Genomic DNA, 24,810 nt, shown 5'->3' on the forward strand with positions numbered 1-24,810 from the left:
TATATGCCTGAACATGAAATCCAAATGTACAGCATACAGTGCTTGGAACAGCATTCTGGGTATCATACATAACTATAAATACATAAAGATTTCAGAGTTCTTGTTTAGTATTGTGCTAAAGCGCTTTCCAGTTTAAGCACTGACTGAAAAGTATTTATTTAATAGACAGCTTAAACATACAGATTGTTTTATCCCATAACAGAAGCACAGTATTTCCAATTACTATTCCATTAAGACTACAAAGATGATTCAACACAACAGTTGTTACTGCTGTTAAAAGCCTTAATCATATTAACGTTGTCACACCAGTCTTTTCAGCAACCAGAACTTCAGTGTGCGTTGACATTTAACACATCGCAAAACAAATGGCTGTAGTGTTTGTGGAACTCTCTTCAAGCTATTCCCTCAAGTTTTTTTCCCCCAAATTGCCTGTTTGTCTAGAAACAGCAAGGGAAATTAAATTAGATGTTAATATTCTACCCAAATATTCTGTAACTTCCATCAGTTCCTCTTTAGGAAATGTAAGCGTCTTTCAGCATTTGCTTTTGCTCCCAGAGAAGTCATAAGTAAATCCAAAACTTGCTATAATTGGGATTTTCTAAAATAGTCTCATTCTGTATAAATATTCCTAAATCTGGATTTGTTCCTATACGCCAATCAAGAAATAAGAGAACTCCAGCACTTTAGGTTCATAGGAAAGCATTGTCTTTCACAAGGATCTCAAGGTTAAGCTCTTCAGGGTTTGAAACCTGAACAGCAGCTTTGTCCTACCAAGTGTTTGTCTTCACATTTCCAGATAGACTCAGTAAATGTAAGTCTGGCATACACATAAGGGGCCTTGATGTAGAAAATCAAGCCTTTTAAAATATTTTCACCAAGAACTAGGTTATCGTGGTCTAATTCTTAGAAATGCGGCCAAAAACATGTGAATAACATGATAACAAAATACTGAAAAGTATTCCAGGCTTTCCACTCTTTATTTTTTCTAAACATCATAGAGCATGTTCACTTTGTATTTCCATGCATTTCTACTGAAATTATGAAAGCTCTTTTTTTTTAAGAAAATACAAGTTACAAGCCAGACACAACGTACGGATCAATTAAGTCAACTATACAGTTGTTTGTCACAGCTTGGCCAATAAAAGATGGGTAGATATATATCCAAATCTCTTCCAAAACTCTGTTAAGTTCTTTCATTATTCCTTCTGTCCTCCCTTTTGCTTGCCCTTTTTGTTTTCTACAAAGCATGCATATCTCCATAGATATTTTTCATTCTTCCAGATAAGTGTATTTCTAGTGTTCACCTCTCTTCTACTTTTTTCTGATAAGTATATCTGATACAAAGCTTTTAAAAAGAGCTCTTCAGGAATTTCTAGTAAGATTTGCCATTGTTCATCAACAAAGGTGCAATATCCCTGAATTTCTTGGATTTGTCCTCTACGTGTTATTTCCTGTTACTCTTAGGGCACATCTGCACCACAGCCATTTTGGTTACAGCATTTTGTGGTAAGAGGCTACCACGTCCTATTGTTTCCAGTGATCTAATGGCTCTCTTTAAGAGCCCTTTGTGAGTGTGGGCTCATTGAATACTTTGGAAGGCTGCTGCACTTCTCAGAATAATCAGCGGACTGTAGGCAAGATATAATCTCAGTCCCATTGAGAATAATGGCACCTGACTTTTGAGAAAGGGTAGTCCTGCTGGGGATGTTGTGCAGTAGGATGTTACTCTTCAGCCTTTTCTGAGAGAAAAAGTTTCTTATGCAGAATAACAGGGAAAAAAATGACTTTTTGTTCTAAAATAAAATTTTCAAGCGCACACAATCTCTCTTAAGATGTAGCAAAAAGAGAAAATTTAGGCACCTGTTATTCCATTTTTAAGGCTATTCAGGAGAAATATATGATGCAGTTTGGTCAATTTCTTAGAGAGCTTTTCCTAAAGTTGTTTTGATTGAAAGTAACCAACTTGCTCACAAATATTCAGAAAATCCATTTAGATTTCATGTGTAATACTCATAATTTGGGACGAGCTGAATTCTTGTTTTAAATGCACAGCAGAGTTTATTCAGTGGCTATGTAACAGTGGTTTATTCAGTGACTATGTAACAGCACCCAAAAAAATGAAGTAACTGGTCACTCTTCGATGCATGGTGTTGCAGATAAGTTCCTGTGATCCTTCTCCTTTTTCAAGCCACTATCCTGACAGAACTAAAATTAAATCTGGGTCATCTTTTGAAGTGAGATGCTGAAACTCGGTGAAGTGAGATAGTTACTCAGAGGCAGACAAAAGGAGCTCTGGATTATTCCAGGTGTGTGGGCAGCTGCGTTGCAGACTGAGAATGTGGATGAAGGTCATTGCAGCTCCCTTTTGAACAGGACATACAATTTTCCTTTCCATGGGCACATGTCAGGGAGACAGTATATACCCATGCCACATCCTAGAACGAAAGCGATTCCTCACTATAGTCAATCTCTAATCTTAAGAACTAGCAAGAGCACCTACCCTTGCTTGGGTGACTATTCCCCAACACAGATTCCTCTCAACTTCAATGTTTAGACACTGCTTTGTATTAAAATTGTGAAAATTCATTATCTGAAGAGATTCTGCCAAATAATTCCCTATATTGCCTAATTCCAGACCTTAAGTGGAGCAGAGCAGGTGCAAAGGTCTTTTGCAGATTTATATGTTGACATGAGTTGCTTCAGAAGGAATTCCAGTCTCACCGGTTAAAAATACCACAGTCTTCAGCTGCATCCTTCCAACAGGAGTTTATATTTTGTTTTCTTGTTTCTTCTATTCATATACCTTGGCATCTTGCTAAATTTGCTAACGTAAATGATATCATTTCCATTGTAGTTTTTCCCTTGGAGATGCATCAGGTATTGACTATTTCTCACTTGATTACTTAGAGTCTACCTAGTAAATGAAGGAGATGTTCTAAGTTTTACATTGGCTACATATTTAAGATATTTAAGTACTAGTATTCTAATAGTACTTTCTACTTTGAGTTAAGATTCCAAGCTCTATATTTTACAACAGTGAGATTAAAAATTCAGGCTGCTTTAAAAGTTGCTCAAAGGCAGTTAAAGACCTACAAGTTCTTGAAAGTGCACTTGGGAATGACAGAATAATTTGTGAGTGCTCTGGGATGATGTCATTTACTCAAGCGGAATCTGGGAAAACAAAATTGGACCACCCTTTGAAAATTTGCTGCTGATCATTAGAGTGCAAATTTCCCTCTGGAAAGCAAAATGCATTTTAAACAGGTTTTAGTTTTACTAGCTTAGGTACCTGACAGCAGAATTTAGCCTTGAAAAGATTTCACTGTGTTATTTGCATGGTGATGGAAATCTTCTCATGATTTGGTTGGACTGGATGACCTCCAGAGATCCCTTCCAACTTCAACCATTCTGTGATTCTATGATTTCAATAGGGGTAAGCACACTCATTTTTGTTAATTGTTGTTGTGCTCTAATAGTTTATGATACGTATTTCAAAATATTGTTTAGTGATCTTAAAAATAGATTTTCCTAAGTCATATAAGTTATGTGGGTAAACATTTAGGCATACCACTCTATACTCTATCACCTTTGCTTGCATCTGTAATAAATTATTAAAAGCATATTCTAAATCTCCAGATTAGTGCATTCAAAACAGTTAAAATTAATTTTATTGATCCATGCTTTCCAAGTGTACTGAAAATATGATCCAACAAATGTGTTAGGGATAAATTTTAGCTCCGCTTCTGATCTTTTTTTTTTCCATTCCAAGTCAAGTCTTTTGAATGCTGTACAAGATCTGACATCATAATTTCAGAGTTTTATAAAGCTGTTCCTCCATACATTCCCCCATAAGAGATTATGAAGTAATGTGCAATTGCTGGTGGTGTAGGAAGGATAAATCAATAAAATCATGTGAGAGAAAAGTCGACCAGTTTTCAGTACCTTCCATAATGGATATTTTACAAATAATTCTGGAAGAAATGCTGTAACCCTTCTTCTAGCTTCCCTGAGGAAACACTAGTAACAATAAAAAGCAGGTTTTATTTTAGAATGGAAGGTGCTCATAACAGAAGCCAGCCTTCTCCCAGACATTGAGTGGTAACATTGGATAATTCCCCTATTCAGAAGCAGGAAAACTCTTTCTACATTCTGTTCTCTAGTATTTCATTACTAAATATTATAGTGCCGCCTTCATGAGAGTGCAGTGATAAGTGAAAACGTCCTGAAGTCATTAAGTCGCTTCTGGCCAAACTGAACGCAAAAGCTCATTATAGCCCTTTGACTCACTTCTCCAAAACCTTCCTCTGCAGAGGTCCTAAGAAATTTCTCTTAGCTGTATTTTACAATCCCTGTGTGAAAAGCATCAAGACAACTCACTATATAGAAATGAGTATCAGTGGTTTTTTACATTAATTACACTAACTGCATTTTTCCTATTTTTCAAATTCTAAACAAAATCTGTGCGAAAAGAATAACAAACTGAAGTCGTCCTTTGATGGTACTAATAAAGGATGTTACTAGTAAGAAGAGATAACTGACAGTAATTGTGACCTCTAGAATATCTCATTCTGGTTTATTGAATTAAGCAGCAAAAGAGCTCCTTTTGAATTTCAAGCTGTTTGATGTCCAAAAATACACAGCACCTGGAATGGTCGATTCTACCTGCAAAAAGCATTGGATCAGTTCAAAGTGTAATAAATAAGAAATAACAACAGCAAATAACAGGGCTGAAGAGCAGTCTGCCTCTTCAGTAGGCTTTCTAACCTACTTCAGCTGGGTTGTTAGACACAATGCGGAGACTGTAGAAATGTTCTTCTTTTTAAAATCAAAGTCCACAAGCTGCACTAAGGTTCCACACGTACAATCGCTAAAGTGAAAAAAAAAAGTGCTTAATTTGCTCCCCACGTGGCTCAGGACCCTGGCACAAACAGAACAAGCTGATGGCCCTGCCTGCCTCTACCTGCACAATTTAGCAGCTTCAGATCCCAATCCCTGCGAGTCTTGTGGGCCCCAGAGGGTGCCATGGCATCGGCTCAAGTGCTGCTGATGGTAGTAGGGCAAAGAAGCCAGCAGTTGGCGAAAAAGGAAAAGGTGGGATGCGGGTCCCTGAGGACAGCCAGCGCTGTGCTGGCACTGGACTGCTTGTGGGAGCAAAACTGGTGGGAATGTTTGCACTTAAGTCAGCAGATGTGAGTGGGTACCTGCCGTCACTAACCGAATAAAACCGTGTTCGGTTTCTGTGAAAAAGTCTGAGGGTCTTCTGCTGGAACTTTCTGTGAAGCGTCGGCAGCCAAAATAATGGTTCAGGTTAACATTTCTCAGCTTGCTCAATCCCTGAGAGTTTAAAGTGCAGGTTAGTTAGTTCCTTTTAAATGCTTTTTACTGTAGGTTACAAGGGCCCCTGCACCCCCCCATTCAAACAGAAGTTACGTGTTTCATTCTAGTCCATTGACTTCCACCGGTATCGCACCGGGTGTGTTTGGTGCCATTCTCTTCATTCATCAGTCATTCATCTCTTCGTTCATGCCATGCATTCATTCATCAGTCTAGTATTTTTGTTAAGCCACATGGCAGAGCTTTCTCTCCTTTGTAGGTGTGGGACTCTTTGGCACAGTTAGGTTGCTGGTAGCTCTAGGCCGTGGGATTTGTCTTTGCTGTGGGGAGAAATGGCTGTTGCTTCTGGCTGGGCATGCTGTCACGATGCAAGTGCTAATAAATGTGTGTGGATTAACGTACGTGCTCTGGAGCTGAACTAAGCACAAGTATTTCCTTTACCCAGCTATCTAATCTTGCCCTTCTGCTCTGTGTGATAATACATGGCTAAAACCATACCGGTTCACAATGCTATGCTATTTCCCTATCAAATTCCATCATTTGTGGGATGATATTCCCCCTGGAAGTGAAGATGAAGGAGGAAGGTAGGCTAATTGATTCAGCACTCCCCCACTGCCTCTGAGCACAGACACCTACCTGTGATAATTGTGAAACAGAAGAATTTACACCGACTTATAAACTAGTATCACAGAACTCAGTAAGTGGTGGATACTTGGTGAACTATCAGCTATTCAGAGTATTGCCATATTGTTTTACAACTAATACCCGTAACTAATGTAGTTTCCCATGTTAAGGTGGCATGGTGTTCCATAGTGGATAACTATGGAAGGGAGAGAGGTTGGGTTTTTTTCTTAGTGAAACTATGCCTGTAAGCTGCTAAGTGACAGCTGTATTCCAGTACGTTCAGGAATCACGGCTTAATATTCATTTCTCCTTTTCCCAGTTTACAACCAGTAAGACCTTATACTAAAACTCTATCATTAGCATAACTCCACCCACTGCTAAAATAACGCCCATTAATTTTTACACAAAACAGAATGGCTGTTAAAGCACTAGTGTCTGTGTAATGTGCACTGACAGAATGGCATTTCTCAAGAAAGCTGGTTAGCTAAAGAAATAATATCCTAGCATCTAGCAAACGTCTGGTGTGGTTGCTTTAAAGAGATGGTTTAAATTAAGCATTAAGATTTCTATTGCCACCGTACACCTCTAAAAAATTAATATTGCTTTTTGCAATTTGGAGTGTAAAGCAGCAGGATATAAAGCAGCAGGCACATTTTTGGTGGACGTTTTCTTCAGCTAAGCATGATTCATTGTCCAACTAGAAAAAACCACCAAACATCATCAGATAGAAGGAAATGCTAGTCTTTTCAATGATTTCCACACAGAAGTTTATACTGTTTCTGAGAAATATTTCTGAGCTGGTGTTTTCTCTTTAATAGCATGTTCCCACCTGCCTCCTTTGTGTGTGAGCAGAGAGCTTTCTCCATTTCTATCTTGAATACATTTTTTTTTGTTGCAGATTTTCTATCAAATATGTCGTGAATGTTTTTCCAAACAAGCGAAAATTTGAGTAAAGCTGCTAAGTTAATGTAAATGCCTAAGGCTCTTATCAGACCTCTGTCCTGGTAGCAATTGATGGGACTTATGGGAATTAATTTTCTTTCCCAGCTACCTGCAATGACAGTCAATGTCCACATATATAGTCATGTAATGGAGTCTCAAACCCTGTTCACGTTGTGCAAGTTATACTACCAAAAAGCACCCATTTGTTCATTCTGGGGCATATGCTATCTTTTAATTTAGGACCATGAACGTTTTAACAGGAATGAACTTTCAGCCTGTCTTTTGTCTGTATTTTTACGTTGCTGGATACTGATCAGGGCTGAATGTTATCAACCTTGTCATTTTCAGAAGCTGTTTGCAGACTTCTAGAAGAGACTAAAGGAGGTCTTGTTCTTTTAACTCTGTATTCTACTTAACGAGAGACATTTTTAAGGTGACAGTGGACTGTTTGGATAGGATTCAGTTGCCTAAAATGGTACTAAATGCCTACTCTTAGATACCCAACTACTGCTTCGCCTCCTGTTGTCACTTTCAAAGAGTGCAAATCTCCTGCCGATCTTGTCATGTTTCCAGTCAAATGTGAACGTCTCAGATTTTTCTACAGTGTCTCAAATGACACAAAGCAGTTATGCTTAAGCAACTGAATCCTACCTTTTTCAGTGAGAGAAAAACATTATTTATATGTATTCTATTAGTTATTTGCTGCTTATAAAGCCTCAATAATTTTAGCACCCGAGCTCTCTTCTTAGTATTCATCGACTGTATTGCTCCAAAATTTGCTGGTCCTTGTTTTTATTTTTGCATATGTACAACAAGTGAAATAAATTTGGGTTTGTCTCCATTACTTCCCATAACAAAATAACTTAATGTAACACTGCTAGGAAGCTTGAGTTGCTTGTCATTTAACACCGTTTAAATGTAGGAAAATGTCAATGGTGAAGCTCAAGCTGTTTGGCTTTTCTGAAGGTCTGTACATACGGCATGTGACTCACAGTGGGTGTTCTTTATGGTTGGTATAATTCATATTTTGAAACAGACAAGCAAAGTTTTATTTGGAAGGTCATCATATGTTCATTATTTAGCCTTCATGTTTTAAGATGCTGTTTAGTACCGAACATCTTGGAGTTTATGGAACAATTTTCCATTTTAAAATTGAATTTCTGTGTATTGCATTCTCAACTTTCTATCCATGATCACTTCTGAAAATATTTTAAAATGAAAGCCATGAAGTTTGGAAACACTTTGACTGCCAAAGTTAGCTTTTCTGAAGTGGCCAGAGGGAAAACTTCTATGCCTTATCTTTAACCATCAGATATAAAAATACTGCATCCAGAACACTAATTAAATTAATACAAGAGAAAAATTCAAAGCTCTCTTAGGCTGCTTTAAGTTCAACGAATACATATGTGTGTTTTGAGGCTAAATTTTCCTCACTACATTTTTATTTGTTTAAAAAAAAAACACACAACAGTTTGTTTTATTTTTCTCATTGTTTTTTCTCATTTCTTTTTTTCACTCTATATAAATATTAAGATGTTTTCTATCTTTTAAAAGAACAACTGTAAAATACCTGCAAGATGACGAAAACAAACTTGCCATTGCCTAAATTTTTGGATGGATGCTTGCTTGATGTACTTGCAAAAATATACAAATTATTCTGATTGTCAATTTAGATTTATTGCAAGATGGGAGAACCTTGATTGTGCTTTTAAGCAAGATGTGTAGAGCTCTCATTTCAGATCCATCTTTGGTGCCGGCATTCACTAAGCACTAACGTGAGCTGGCTGAAATGATGCCTCTAGGTCTCTGTACATACACAGAAAGCTGAAATAGTGGATTAAATGATAAGAAGTCCTTATTTATCATCACTATAATAGATGTGTCACAAGTACTTGTTTTAAAAGTGGTGGATGAGATAATCTCTGTTTCCAGAAATAGAACTGTACATTTAGGCAACGAGAACATATAGTTTCTTCTGTTGAAAGCATAAAATCTGTAAAGCTTCTGGTGAGAGCAAAGCAGAAAGGGGCCGTGTCTGTACTCATGGCTTTTGCCTGCATCAATATATTGACAGGTGTTGGGAGATGTGATAGAAGCTCTGACTGATGTAGCTGCCCTGACACAGAAGGCAGTAATGAAGCTGCAAATTCTGGTTCCCCTTCTCCCCTTGCCTGACATGACTTTTGTCAGGTGGCTTTAAGCTACTAGTATAAAACACAGCTTTGCTGGTATAGCTTCATCTCTACCAGTGGCTATTTGATTTGTGTACAAAATGTAAAATGTCTCTATAGTAGAGTCATCTGAAATACATTATGATTATCCAATAGGTGTATTTTGCCTTTTAAAAATCTCAAATTTTTCGATTCCTCCTAGAAGTGCTGGAATTCTCCACTTGCAAAGTCTGCGGAAAACAAGCTCTTTCTGGTTAAAGCTGTGTATTGTATGACTTGGTTAAAAAACAAAGAAAAACTTTTAACTGCTTTTCATAAGATCTGTTCCAGTGAAACCACTGTTAACTTTTTGGAGGTTTGGGTATTCTTTCTTTAAACAGTCAACTTCTTTTATCAGCCAAAGAACAAGTCATTTGATTAATGATAATTTTTATCTCTTTGAAAGGATCCTTTCCGACCATTGGGGTGAAGTCTCTTTCGAGATTCCTGAGGGCGGGATTTTTAAATAGCATCCTGGCCTCACATCCAGTGTCAGGGGGTGGATCTTTACCCCCCAGCATTTCCTCTGGTAGGTATTCCAGCCTATTCCCCCACATCAATTTTTCCCTTCACCCTTTGCCCCATCTCTCCACACATCTTAGGGAAACAAAATTTGGTATTGGTCAGACAGGGAGATTAGAGGTTTCTTCCAATAAAAAAAGCCAAACTGAAAGGAAATGGAAAAGATAAATAACTTTTCAGGGACTGGGCATTTTCCTGAATCAATGTATAGGAGAAATTGTGAGGGAAACTGATCTGTAGTTAAGTGCTCAACCTAAATATAGAAAGAGAAGGCTTGGTATCCTCTAATCATGCACTTCATGAAGCATGCCTATGTGCACCAGGAGGCATAACTTTAAAAATGCCTCTATAAAATCACAGATTTTATGTGACTGTGTGACTCTTCCCTAAAAATTTACATTCCCCTGCTAAAACGTGGAAGCAAAACAAATTTGGAAACACAAAATTTAATTATGTACTGATACAGTATTTAAATCCTTTGTATGCTTCCATAGCTGCAACTTGTCTCTTGTGAAAACTGTCTTGACTTTTTTCAATAACTTTTATCACAATTTGAACTACTGTAATTCTCATTAAATGAGTGAGAAAACCCCACTGCTTGTATTGCCAGCATGATATTCTGCATTGCCTCTAGTGAGGTCCCCAGCTGTATGATGGCACGAGAAACCCTGGAGGGTTGGCATAAGGTTGAGTGTAGGCTAAGAATGAGAACACCATGCCAGGTGAACGGGCTGCTATCAGATACTGGGCTAAAACAGGAAAGAAGGACAGGTTTAGAGGCATTCTTTCCCAGAAAGGCTATATGTGTTATCCATTCTCTTCTGGAGCCGAGCCATTAAACACCATCTTCCACCAAAGCTAATAGATTAAGTATATATGTATTTTACTTATACTTAAAACTGAATCAAAGTTCAATTCTGTTCCTTTCCAAACTATGTATTGATATGTAAAATTAATCTGTACATGTGCTAATGTCACACTGTTCTACTTCTCTATGCCCCATTTTATCTATTGCAATAATTGTAGGCCTCATTAATAGAAGATGATTCTTACTTTTTTAAGTGCTGTTATCTTTAAGCACTTTGTAAGTGCTATTATTTCTTTGTTTACTTTCTTTCTTTGAATAGAAGCTTCTCAGCCACTTTGATGTTTTTTGTTATGACTGTGGGTGTCAACAGTTTGTAAAATATTTTCCATTTTTTTTTCTCCTTGGGATATCTCAGAGTGTTTAATACCCTTAGGCTATTTTGATTGTTAGCATCAAAATGAGATTGGTATCTGTAACCAAACAACTGTGGAAGAGGAAATACTCCAGGACCCACAAAATACTCTGTTTTGAACATAGTGTTACGTATAGCATATCACTGATTCTATTAGTTCACGTATGGCTTAACTGCACTTGTGAACTGGCTTCTCACCTACATACCTACCTACAAGTTTATTTTAGAAGTCATCAGGACTGTTGTTTTCTGAGTGCTTGTAAAGCTTTTCATCACATTTTTTAGACTTAAATCATAACTCTTAAATGTGGTTTGTTTAATAAAACTGGTTCATACTTTCTTGCTATTAAATGTCTTTTACTAAGAATTCTGATTCAATCTGATGCAATATTCAAAACAGGGAAAAAACGGAAATGCAGCTACATGGTGTGCAACATATATCCTAGCAAGGTAACAGAAATAAATGTTATTGTTTGATCCTGTCAACAACAACAAAAAAATGAGCCAAGCAGCAACCCCACAGAAAGGGAGAGACTGCTCACCTTCTGGAAAGCGAGAACTGTCAGGTAGTTGAAAGCCAGTGAAGAACTGTGATAAATCCAATGGACAAGATGTGTTCCTTTGAGAAAGAGAACATGAGGGGCCCAGGTGGCATGAAACGCTGCAGTGTAAGTCAGAAATTGCTGTTAACAAATATGCCCTATCAGTCTTATCTGTAGTGCTGCTATTTACCTCTTCCTTTTTTACTTTATCATATTTGTATTTACATTAAGCACAGTCTTAATTCTGAATTGCCGCTCTCTGTTAGAGAGATGACTAGAGTATGCCATTTCCATTTCGTGATAGCTTTCTGAACTGCTAAAACCAGCTTTGCTGTACACGTGAGCAGAAGCCCCACGTTTACTGCACTTTTTGCCCTCCCCCCCCCAAAAAAAAAGTGTTGAAGGGAGTACTGATCTGGGATGTGAGGGACTCAGAACTGATTCTCTTACTGTGCATGATTCAGAGGAAAATATAAGTTTACCCTTGAATCCTTAATCACTTCAGTACAGAGAAGGGACGTACCTTTTGCTCCTTTGTAACGAAAAACACTGCACTAAACACCTGCCCTTTTTTCTGAGTATTACTTTACCAGGGAACAAAGACACCCAAAGCAACAGTGCTCCAAGAAGGTGTTTAAGCAGTGGTATCATAGAATCATCTAGGTTGGAAGGGACCTTTCAGATCATTGAGTCCAACCATCAAGCTAGCACTGGCAAAACCACCACTAAATCATGTCCCTCAGCACCACGTCTACCCATCTTTTAAATACCTCCAGGGATGGTGATTCAACCACTTCCCTGAGCAGCCTGTTCCAATTTTGATAACCTTTTTGGTGAAGAAATTTTTCTTATTATCCATCCTAAACCTCCCCTGGCACAACTTGAGGCCATTTCCTCTTGTCCTATCACCTGTTACGTAGGAGAAGAGACCGACCCCCACCTCACTACAACCTCCTTTCAGGCAGTTGCAGAGAGATAAGGTCTCCCCTCAGCCTCCTTTTCTCCAGCCTAAACAATCTCAGCTCTCTCAGTTGCTCATGATATGGTTTGTCCTCCAGACCCCTCACCAGCTTTGTTGCCCTTCTCTGGACCCACTCCAGCACCTCAGTGTCTTCCTTGTGCTGAGGGGCCCAAAACTGGACACAGTATTTGAGGTGGGGTCTCACCAGTGCCGAGTACAGGGGGACGATCACTTCCCTATTCCTGCTGGCCACAGGATATCTGTGTTATTGTGGCAGCCTCTGGCTTTTAGAACAGCGATAGGCAGGCAAAATGGGCCCATTGCAGTCTTGATGCTTACCCTCCGAGGCTTACCCTCTCTCATTAAAAGTGACAGGGTTGCTGTTTGTGTACTGGTACTGGAGGTGAGCATGCTCGATTCCTGCCTTTGATAGCACAGTGACCCCACCCCCTTTATCTGAGATGTTGGGCTCATATTGGACAGTAGCTTTCATAAGCCTAACAGAAGTACTTAATGTTCAATAACTTTGCAGAGTTCTAACCTAATTGCTTCCCATATAGCTTATGTGTAAGATTTCAGTGAATTTAACTACATGGAAGGCTTAAAATGACTGTATTATTCTGCTATTAGGGTCATTGGGAACAAAGATAATGAGATGGTTTTTATTTACCAAAACCTTTAACTCAAGCTAAGTGGCAGGTTTACTTCAAGATAGTCAGAGAATTTATTCCTTACTAAAGACAAAATGTTTTTACGTCTTTTTTCTACAAAATTCCCCACAGATATTTTAAGTGAAACACAGAACTATGCTGAAAAGCCTGCTATAAATAAGTATCTGGAAAATAGCTTGGCAGGCCAATGTAGCTGTTGGTTTCCTTTTTTCCCTTTCTACTTTTCACTCAATAGTTGGGGGGAGTGTATTTCTTTTACCATTGCTCTGACAGCTGATGTTCACTTTTGTGTAATTTGGTGTCTGCTTTTGCACTGTGTAGAGTTTCACTTATGTAAAAGGTGTCCTCCTTTAGCCAACTTAAAGATTAATTTATGCTGCTGGCATGGGGCATTACATCTTTCTGCATAAATGGATTGCCTCAAATGTAGGTGTTTTTTAAGCTTAGACATAACTATGCTAATGCAATAGTGCTTATATTTGATAGTTGCATCAAAAGTCTGTCACTGCTATACAGCATTTCACTAGAAGCAAAGCTTTCAGCAGGCCTCCAAATGTCTATCCTAGATTTTTGCAAAAACAAGCCCATTTTTAGACAATAGCTTCCTTTTGATTTAACTATCATTTATGTCACAAATTACTTAGTGTCTTGTTATCCCACCTATTAGCAGTACAAATTCACATGACTTAGTTGACGTAGGTCTATAATGACAGATGGATTCACATAAGCAGTAAGTACTTTTTCGTAAGAGATATCCCTGCATATATTAAATAGAATTCATAGAATCATAGAATGGTTTGGGTTGGAAGGGACCTTAAAGACCACCTAGTCCCACCCCCCTGCCATGGGCAGGGACACCTCCCACTAGACCAGGCTGCTCAAAGCCCCATCCAGCCTGGCCTTGAACGCTCCCAGGGATGGGGCATCCACAGCTTCTCTGGGCAACTTGTTCCAGTGTCTCACCACGCTCAAAGAATTTCTTCCTAATATATAATCTAAATCTCCCCTCTTTCACTTTAAAACCATTACCCCTCACCCTATCGCTACATTCCCAGATCAAGAGTCCCTCTCCACCTTTTCTGCAGCCCTCTTTAAGTACTGGAAGGCTGCTATAAGGTCACACTCCTCATCATGCTTACACTGGCACAAGCTGTGGAAGCTTACCCCTTCCTTCATAATTACACATACACACACACAAACATACACATATATACGCATGTTGTGAAAACCCAAATAACTAAATTGCAAGTGCTGCATCTATTTCTTCAAATTCCAGCTCTTCCAAACTAAGTACAGTGTTGTTTGCTCCATTTGGGGGAAATTCTTAGCTTACTGCTCTTGCTGTGTATTGGCAGCGCTTGATTTCAGTCACCTGTAAAGGGTTTGTTATGTAAATGCATACCCATATTGCCTGGCAGAAGTCAGAATAGAAAAATTTATGTTATGCTGCTGTCTTTGAAGAGTGTCAGACAGATTGTTAAGTTTGCTGAGTTGGAAAGGAAGGGAGAGAAAGCAAATGTCTTTCCTACTGTTTCTTTCAAGATAAACTCCTTTCCTGAGTTTTTCTGTTAACAAGAACAACTAGGGATGGATGTCAGGCTATGAGAAACTATGGAAAAGTTCCCGTAAGCGATCCTCCCGAGCACCCTTCATACTGTTCAGCATTCAAACTACATTACAGGAGATGGGGAAAAAACATCCAGATTATTCCTTCCATACACACCTGTCTATGAATGTCAGTGCTGTGATTTGCTTGTGAATCCTGTGATCTCCCCATGTAGTCAGCAGCTGGATCATTGTCCCCTATTTCATTCACAGACTACCTCACTTGTCTTGGACTAGGTCATGACAAGACTCCTTCTCCACATAAAGTACATTATACAGAGGATATCCCCAGAGGATATCCCCAGTAAAACCAGGTTTTACTGCCTGGTTGTCTGTGGCTGTCTAACATACATGGTAATGTTCATGTTTATTACAGAGATCTTCTCAAAAAACTCAGACATAACTGTAGAATACTAAACCAGCTGATTATCAGTTTTCTTTTTCCCAAAATTAATATTTTATTACAACTTCCAAGTGGATCTGAGTGAGCCCGTTATTCTTGATACTGTATAAACTGACAATTGAAAGCAAATTGTATTGACAGACCCTTATTGAACAAAATTACTCAACAAGAACCATCAAGGAGCAATTGTTCATAGTGAAACTCAACTATAATTATGCTACTCCAATAATGAGAAAAGTAACTTCTGGTTTTTTTCAGTTAATGCATTTTTCCCTATTCTGGATTCCAGCACCTAAACTGCTGTTTTTTCTTTTTAAATGAAAATTGCTAATTCTTGCTCAGTGACTAACAAATTGATTCTTCTATCGCATATGCATTTTCTAGGATATCTGAGCCAAATGGCTCTTCCAGTTTATTCTTTCCAGCCTCAGTGCTATTTCACTGGCATGTCTATCCCATAAACCCTACAACTAATACATAATGGTATCTATTTTCTGAGGATGGAAGTTCAAATGTATATGGACTTTTCCATTAGGCAGGCAGGAAGTACTTCAGAACCAAAGTATGGATGAGCAGTAGGTAGCATGAATAGTGAGAGAAACTTCTTTTTGTGCTGGTCCATTAGGGTCTAGCTTGAACTGTAGAACTGGGATTAAGCTTTGAGCGTAGGATATTTGAAATGTATTTGTACACACGGTTATTCTTTGTTTCAAGATGAAAGGAAAAAAAAATCTAAACTCCCCGCTTAGCGTAGCAGTAAATCATTGGATGTGAAAGCAGATTCAGAATTGACTTTTTGTGAGGTGGGAGACGGGGGGAATAGTTAACTTGAAAAATGTTTAGGGTTTATTGGTCTGTTTTAGCTAGGAAGCCAGTGTACCTTTATCGAATTCAACTTGCTGAAGTACCACTCCCAGGTCCAAATGCTGTGTATGTAATCTGCCTAACTCTGGGTTTTACACACTAGAATTTAACAACTCTGTTTAGGTGCCTTATGTAGTTGGTGAAGACTAGATAGTTCTGGACCAACTCACATGACCTGTTTGTGATGCATAGTAATGAAAATTTTACTCCTTCCCTTGGAATGACTTTTTCTTTCTCAGAAAAAAATCTAGATATTGCTAGCTATGGAGAGGTCTCCACAGTTATGGGAGTTAAGTTATGAGAGATGAGTGCTTTTAGCTTTCTTCTTCATGTGTCAATAAGTTTCCATATTTTTCTTATTTCGTCAAGATGTATATGCTTGTCTAAAAACCTCTGCATCTGAAATTTGCTGCTTGACCCATCTTTGTTATAACTCTTGGCTTTTGTTCATGATCAAAATCAGAGTTGAAGGGAGAAGCTTGAAAATGTGTGCATTCATGTGCTGAAGGTACAAAACCCCAAAGAAAAGACAAAAACCCATGAGATTGCAAAAATGTCATCATACTAGATCCAGTGCATCATTTATTTGCTGGAGCCCTGACTCATGATGTTTTGTTTTCTTAATATTGGATTTAGCAACTCACACATGTTACAACCGAAGCTTTCTTTGTGGATTTCAGAAACTTCAGGGGTATTGCTATGTGGCCTCCACTGCTTCTGTAAAGGAGAAATGGTGCCTTTCTCATGTGTAGAAAGCAGCAAGATACTCATAAACAATGAAGGAGGAGGTGGCGGCTCATCAGTTTTGTATAGCTTAGAAGTTTAAAGTATAGGTAGACCAAAGGCAAATAGAAGCAAAACATGTTTGCTCAAATAGTAAATGGAAAAAATACATGAAGGATATTCTGAAGTGCAAGACATGTCAGAATCTTATCAAGATCACAGTCAGGCATAGTAATGAATAATCAAAAAATGCTCTGACATTTCAGAGTAGGATTAAAATAATACTTTAACCATGTCATTATACTTGTGAAAGCACAAAGCCACGTTTTACTGTAATCTTATGAATGCAATTTTTTTTTATTTTGCTCATTTTCAAATTTCTTTGGTAGCTTACAGCTTCTAAATATAACACATGTATGATAACGGGTAAATTCACAACAGAGATTAAATAAGCTTTGTTTCTTATGTTCCATAAGTACCTGTTATGTATCATGGCATACTGAATATTGATGAAGTGCAGAAGCCCCTGATACACAGACTCAGTTATGTTTAAATTCCTTTACACGCTCTGTGGTCAAGACAGCAAGTGATCCTTAATGCAGTCAGACTCTGTGGACTAATTTTGAACCAAAGAACCTCCCTTGCCCTTTCCACAAGAGGATGTAGAGTGGAATGAACATTGAAAATGTTAAGAGTAACTTAAGGGTGAAACGGCATTAGTGAATATGTGAATTAGTGAAATAATGTGAATTAGTGAAATATGCCAAAATTCAGTTATTAAAAAGTGAGATTAATTGTTTTGGTTAATCTACATGGGCAAAAGTATCTCTTTCAAACTGAATCCAACCACAATCTGTTATTTATTACAGATATTTTTTTAAACTGTTCTTTACTTCAGTGCTAAAGCGAAAGTGCTGGAATGCAATGCAATGCAAAATTTCAAGCAATATAAATCTTATTCCAGAACCAGTTCTATTAAAAACTTACTCCCCTTCTGGCCCTCCCTGAACGTAATTAAATTAAAACTGAGTGGCCACATTTTTTGTGTTTGTTCAGTAACAAAGTACCTATTCTTACAAAGAAACGTGTCTACATTCTCCCTCCTACTTATACACTGATAAAGACTGCCTTTATTGCTAGGATTTTTTGGTTTAAAATGGGATGGTATCGCCTAGTATTTGAGACAGTATGGTCAAAAATGCAATCCTTGAGCTCTCTTCGTTGATCTGACTTGTGATTTTGTCATCTCTTAAGACCTTTTTCGAGTCAGTGTAAGATGGTGTCGTTATGAGGCATGGAGATAACAGAATGGTTCCAGAGTACATGACCAAGATTTTGATGCAAACATCAGCTATTTTAATGACCTGTGGTAGTTCTTGGGCAACTGCCATAATTCAGATTATGTTTTAAGGTACATCACTTTATCCCAAGGGCTGGCACACTGCCCTCTCGGTATCAGGGGAACATGAAGACAAAGCAAAGCATCTTTGTGCACAGTTTCTGCAGATCTAGTGGTTCCACAGCTTTTTCTTGCAGGCTGAGGACTTGATTTTGGTGATACCTTGGCAAAGTAACTTTGCATCATCTTCTCTTTTCATCATACATAGCATGGATTTCTCTGTTTATGGATGAGTATTCGAAAAATAGCGTAAGACTCTCAAATGAGATGCATTAGATGTACTTAGAATAGTTCATGCAGCAGCTTTCAGAGCTGGTCTACAAACGCACCAGCTCTTGCTCCCCTCCATGTGTACATCTGAATTCTAATAAGCCATCTCACCCTAATGATGAAAGTGTGTCTTTTTTATTTCTGCTTATAATATTCATGTAAACGTAAGCAGCAGGAATAAAATAGAACTTTTTTCATCCATATTGTATTTGTAATGCTAGTAAATATGTAGAAAGAGATAATACAGATAACCAACCCAACACATAGAAACTTGAAGAAATGCAATATTTTTTTGAAGATATATGGCTGGAGAGTATAAGTGCAGAAAGTGTCAAAATTTGGGCCAGTTATTGCATTTCTACAGTGTAATTTTAGCCACTACTCCTCCCTCACCTACCCAACCTCCAACTCGTGACAAACAACTACTTGTCTGCTTTTACTCTCTGCTAGGCTCCATTTGTTTCTCTTATGGAAAGATAAGAATAAGAAAACAAATATTGGAAAAGGTGTAACTGCTTTCTCATTACAGTTCCACTTTTCTTTTCACAAAACCTTCCAGACTATCTTGTGTAGGCACACTGAAGGATTGATGTGGATTAGGGGTTGCAGAAGCAGGATGCCAGCGACTGTTAAAGCTTCTGTTGTCCAAAGCACGTTCTCCCTTTGTTGTATGAAAAACAGGAGAACCATTCACAGTGCTTGTTGTTGCAGGAGCAGTAGGCCAGAGGATTTGAGAAGGTATTTTAGAAGCATACATACAGACTTTTCTGGCTTCCAAATTGTACCAACAGGCATAAATTCCTGCCAGTGGGTTACCAGGTAGTGAGTGTAAAATTATTCAGTATAAAATTACAGATAAACAGATCAGAGAATAATATTTTCAGATTGTGTTGATGCAGTGTATCTTCTTTAGCTAGTAGTGACAGCTATATGGCCCTAGTTTGCTAAATAATGGGCTCTTATGCTCATTCGTGTATTTTGTATTTTTATCAATTGATTTTGCAAAGGTATCCTCCCTTGACTGGGCTAACTTAACTAATGAAAAGTATTATATAGATACAGGAAAACAGAGCACTAACAGCAAGATAAGTAGGCTATGTTATGTGATTTCCAGTAAGAGCAGGATGTACATATGTCAATGCTATCCTGTTGCAAATTCTGCAGTCTCAAGAAGGGCGTTGGAAGTGCAACTTCTATTTTTTGAGGCTTCTTGGAACACAAGCACAACCAAATAACTCTTGAAATAACTAACATCTGCAAGAGTTAAAATCAGTAGGAAAGTTTCTTGGCAGCTTAGAACTTCAGGCCAGTAAACCCAGTTGTTTGGATATATACTTTACCTTTAAAATTGATGAAAAAATAGACGCATAATGGACACAACTTGTTTAATCTAATGGTCAGTAACGCAAGTGGGATGGCTTGCAGCAAAATTCCCCTTGGCTTCATATATATTGATTTGGGTTAACCTGGCAGAACTTTTTTCCGTATTTCTTTTTTTTGCATAATCATTAGTTTTCTTTCTTTCTTTTTTCCACCATTGGTTTTGTGTTATGGAGAAAAAAAATTTTTTTTTTTTCATTATTTGCTGAAATTACCTCTGATGAGTACAACCGCATCAATTATTAGTAGCAGAAGTGAGGAAGCTGCAGTGCCACGGCAAGTGGTTCTCCTATTTGAAGCAATATGTAAGGAACAGAGCTAGTGTGAGATCTAGGAATGCCCTCCCAGCCCTGGGCATTTCAGTGAGGGACACAGAGTTTACTGTGGGTGCTTCGCACACCATGGGAGCGCTGAGAGGTCCAGCGCTGCCTGAGGGAGCACCTGTACATTTTACTCTGTTGGTCTTATCTCTTTAGCTTTGAGCAGGTGAGTTAGTTGAGAACCAAAAGGCTTTGGAGTGAAAAAATGCCTGATAAGGAGGTGACTTTCTGAGAAACATGAATTCTGACCTGCAGAAGTGATGGAGCAATATTTTCATGTATGAACTAGAGACCAGATTCAAACCTTTGCTGTTTGAAGTGGAAGAATAAGTGTCCTGTGTTTATGTTAACAGATCTATTCCCACAATGGGTATTAAAGATTTCATTATAAGACTCTAGAAATGAGCATGTACTAACTGTATTCTTTCTGGAGGATTAATCTTACATAAAAAATTCATTAAAGTGGGCTTTGCTGCATTATTTAAAATGACAACAGGAGACAACAAGCTGAATATTTTGTCATTGATGTGACACTTCAAATTCTCCGCTTTATTCATCACTCTGCCACTCAATTAAATTACACACTATCAAAATCTTGCATTGTGGAAAAAAAATTAGAAGGAAAACTAAAAATATATGCAATGTAATTTTTATGTATAATTGGCGTTTTACATTATTCTGCAATGTACAGCTTCTTTTTTGCATTTCTGCTTATTGAAGAAAATTTCAAGCAGATTGATCAATAGAAAATACAAAATCGTAACATATTCTGAGGTGGCATTACCTCAATACAGAATGTTTGTCATTTATGCTGGTTTTATTTGAATGGCACTACAATACAGCTGGGTGGGAAAAAACTTTCTCAGGGAAATAAAAACACCTTGTCAAAACCAGTCGGGCACTCGTCACAAGGCAGTATTTGCATCAAAACAATGAATAATCCCCCCACCTTCTACTGGTTCATCTAGGTTCTGAGTAATGAAATTCATGTCCTTTTCCTGGGTCATGCAAAGCACTGATGCATGTTTCATCTGGCTTTCTGGGATGCTGGGGGTCTGACATGGATCTGCCAGAGCCAGAGTTAGTCCATGTGCATTGCGCAAGGAGGGGAAGCTGCTTTAGCCAATATCCCAGACAGGTATCTAGTGTTGGGGAAGAGTAGGGTCAGAATATTTATAGTTTCACAGAAATTATAAAAGCAGTGAATGTGGCTATGGTATCAATATATGTCATGTAGAAATACAATTTTGTATTGTTATCTTAAGTATGTAGTGAAATGATACATTTGTTACACATTTGCAAATGCTAAATGTGATATACATAGTGTGTAAAATTCTGTTTTACCTCAAACCAGGACAGGTTTAAAACCTGCTGCCTCAGAACACTATTTATATAATTATTCTCCTTTGAAAGTCAATTTTCTTGTCATACTCCCTACTCCAGCACTGCTGGGTATCTAAAGCTGCTGCAAGAATTATCTGTTTGGCTGATTTGGTCATTGAATCCATCTTCAAACCTTTTTATATTTTGTCCACCCCCAATTCACACACGAAGTTGTGTGCTCTCCTCCAGCAGCATCTGCAGTTTTTAGCTCCTAGATGCTCTTGACCTTTGTCTTTTATTCCAAGTCCTCAGCTGAAGCCGACACCTTTTCCGGTGTCCTTTTTCCATGCCATCTCTTATGTGGATCTTGACTGTAAAATTAACCCAGTTCTTCTTCAGATACTTGTCTAGTGCCTATGCCTGTATCCATGTTAAAAAAACTCACCTGAACTTGTGAAGTCTTTTAACTAGAGTTTGGGTGTCCAGCTATCAGGTGAGGTGCACCCATGCCGCAGAGGGGACTCAGCATCGATCACAGGAGTGCCTTTTGGTGCATGCTCTTTTGGAGGTACGGATTTCCCTGGGGCTACGTGTGAGCTTCCACAGGTGCTGATGTAGCAGGCTCACGCAGCGCTGGCACGGCGCTCTCTGTGCGGCAGCCTCTGCCCTCCTTCTGAGCCCTGAGTGCTTTCCCCACTCCCATCTGTATCTCCTCCCACTGCTCTTTATCCTTAAACTTGTCTCTTCAAGTAAAGATGTCCATGCTTCATATGCGTAAGCAATCATAAATATAGGAAAATAATTCAATGCCTTCCAGAATTGCGTTAGCCTATGCCATGATAAAATAATCAAAGATTGCTTTTCTCTCTCAGAGACTTCTCAGCCCTCCCTCCTTTTTTCATTCCTATCCTTGTTTTGAGGATGAAGAATTCATCTTTCTTAGTACCATGAGAGCAACATGGATTTTCATAATCTAAGTAATAGTCTTTTTTCTTTTTCTTTTTTTGTCTAGAGGCAAACATTACACTAGTTTAAAAATCTCACGGTATTATTTTTCAAAGTCAATTTCGTAGTTGTCTTTAAAGCAAAAGCAGTATTCTGTGTTTGTACGGGGTTCAGCACAGACCTTAATCTTTTCTGGACTCAAATTGTACCACGGTATAGAGGATAACATCTGCTTTTTGCAGCTAAAAAGGAAACTAACATCAACTAACGTGATCCACGGCCTTTTGTCTTACCAAGAACTTTGTTCTATACAAGCCCTGGGTCAGTTGCCCCCCTCTGACTCTTTGGAGGTTAGATATCCCAGATTGCCCTCTGTTACATGTAGGGTATCAGAAGTAGAGCTATGCTTTCAGAGTTCGCTTCCCAGATCCGGAACTGATGGGGTGACACAGCTATACACATCAGGATCTGTGTTTTTCACAGTCTCTCCCACTGCCTGCCCTGGGGACTGGTGACTCGGTCTGGGGACTGAGATGCCCAATGTTGGATTCTCCCGTGGATGTGCCAGAGTCAGATGCTTATCCTCATGTCTCAGGCAGCTTCTCCGGAGCCGACTGCTAGTCCTGTTCCTTCAAGTGTTTCTGAACTGGAGAGTGTTCATGCAACGCAAATATATGGTGGAATCCCTTAAACGCCTCTACAGGGTACTGAGTTAAGGAAAAAAGTACAACATTGTGTTCGGTAATGACACACAGCCTGGTTGAGTGTACCATACTAACTAGATGGAGAGAGCCACTTGATTTTCTGAACTTGTTTTTCCTACCACACCTTTGTAATCAAGATGTGTCCTACCTTATGTTTCCTGACACTGGATGTACTTACATTCGTAAAATGGTTAGAGATCCTTGTATGAAATTTGCAAACCTATAAAATTATTGGAAAAGAATTGTTTGCTAGGGATAGAACCTGTGTGTTACCACTTTGATAATAAATGTACCCACTGGAATCTGCTGTGTAGCAGAATTTTTTACTATATCTTCAAGCAACTGAAACAATAGCTGAGACATTTTTGATCTACAGGTACTCCAAATGCTATGCTGACTAAAAGTCTCGCTGTACTGCCTGTCGCAGTCCAGCTTGGAATACAGATATATCTTTAATGAACTTGCAGCCAAAATAGGATGGCTTTTATCACGTGCTGGCACGCTAAAAGAAGATTGAGAAGTTAGTGTTAGGATCCAGATTTAAGATTTTTGCTTACGATAATCAAGCGATGGAGCTGGGTTCATTTTTGTGGTGTCTTGACACAATCTTTCATCAAGTTCATTTGAGGTTTAGGTAGGATGGTGAGGGATACAGACTGAGCCTGTGGGAAGCTATCAGCCTAAACGAATAAATTTGTTGTTCACCAAAATTCCTGAATACTTAATAATATGTTGATCTTCCAATAAACAGGGACCTCTTTGAAGGCGAATGCTATTTAGTTTGGTGTATTTGCCAGATCATGCCATTTCGGTGCTATCACATGGAAGACCTGGGTTTGTGTGTGTATTCTTGAAACCAGTGCAATGGTACGATGCAGTATTTTCATCGGGGTGGCTTGATGTGTTAAGGCATCAGGCAGTTTAAAAGCTCATAAACATTATCCAGTCAAAAATGCCGAAATCTCTTTTTTAAATCTGTAGATAAATGCTTATAGGTACCTTTCATAGTTATTTTAGCTTAGAAGTTCATACTGTTGGTCTGAGCAAAGTGAAATACAGTTTGTCAGGGTTGGGGTGGTGGTGGTGGATATTTTGAGAGAAAGCACAGAAGAATTTAAAATTGCTATCTAAGGAGCATAAAGGATGTAACAAGAGCCTGTGAACCTCTAGAGAACCTTACAAAATAGATTCCGGAAAGCATAGGGTGCCAGAGGATTACTAACAGGAAACTAGGGGCACCGTTTTGAAGCTCAGTAGCTCCATTTGTCATTCCCTTCAAGTGCAAATCTTCCATAAAGGTGTTTTATTTGTTGATTCACACAAAAAGAGAAATTTCTGGGTAACTTATACCTGCCCAAATATACCATCTGAAAGCCAGCTTTACATCCCTATTTATTGCAAGATGCTGTTGTCTGCAACAATTTAGAAATCACAACTTGCTTGAGAGAGTTCTGCATGTAGTAAGATCCTCTAGCATCAGGCTGCCACTTGTTTACTTCTCTAGATTGTAGAATTTTCCTTTCCTGTGGAGATGTCAGCCTCTTGACAATAAGGAAATGGTAAAGGTAAGGGAATCCAGGTCATTCACGTGCTTGAAACTAAAGGGACTAGTCTATACAACTAGTCATCATTAGCAAGCTGAAGTAAAGAAACATTAATTTTTAAAATGCTCTGCTATCTGAGAGCTTAGAAGTGATGTATCATTTAAGCTTATAATGCAAAGCCAGGGTATAACCGATGGATGCAGATGAATATAAATAAATTGATTTGGTGGCAAGTGCACAACTGCAGCTAAGACCAAACATTCAATTAAAAAAAAAAAAAAAAGCTGGTAATTCTTCACACTTC

General features: G+C 38.4%; 1 protein-coding gene across 6 annotated transcripts in view; it reads left to right on the forward strand.

The window, feature by feature from the left end:
• EPHA6 (EPH receptor A6) overlaps positions 1-24,810 on the forward strand; it is a 512,920-nt gene that overhangs the window by 416,106 nt on the left and 72,004 nt on the right. For 4 of the 6 annotated variants that reach the window (XR_012588748.1, XM_074597837.1, XM_074597845.1 and 1 more), the window contains one exon: positions 9,517-9,639. The exons of the other annotated variants lie outside the window; for them this stretch is intronic. Coding sequence is in view for 3 of the 4 variants with exons in the window: in XM_074597837.1 (XP_074453938.1) it covers positions 9,517-9,639 (123 nt within the window). In the remaining variant the exon portion in view is untranslated. The remainder of the gene's footprint in view (positions 1-9,516; positions 9,640-24,810) is intronic. 6 annotated transcript variants of the gene reach the window in all.

This window comes from Larus michahellis, chromosome 1 (genome assembly GCF_964199755.1).
Source record: "Larus michahellis chromosome 1, bLarMic1.1, whole genome shotgun sequence".
NCBI lineage: Eukaryota > Metazoa > Chordata > Aves > Charadriiformes > Laridae > Larus > Larus michahellis.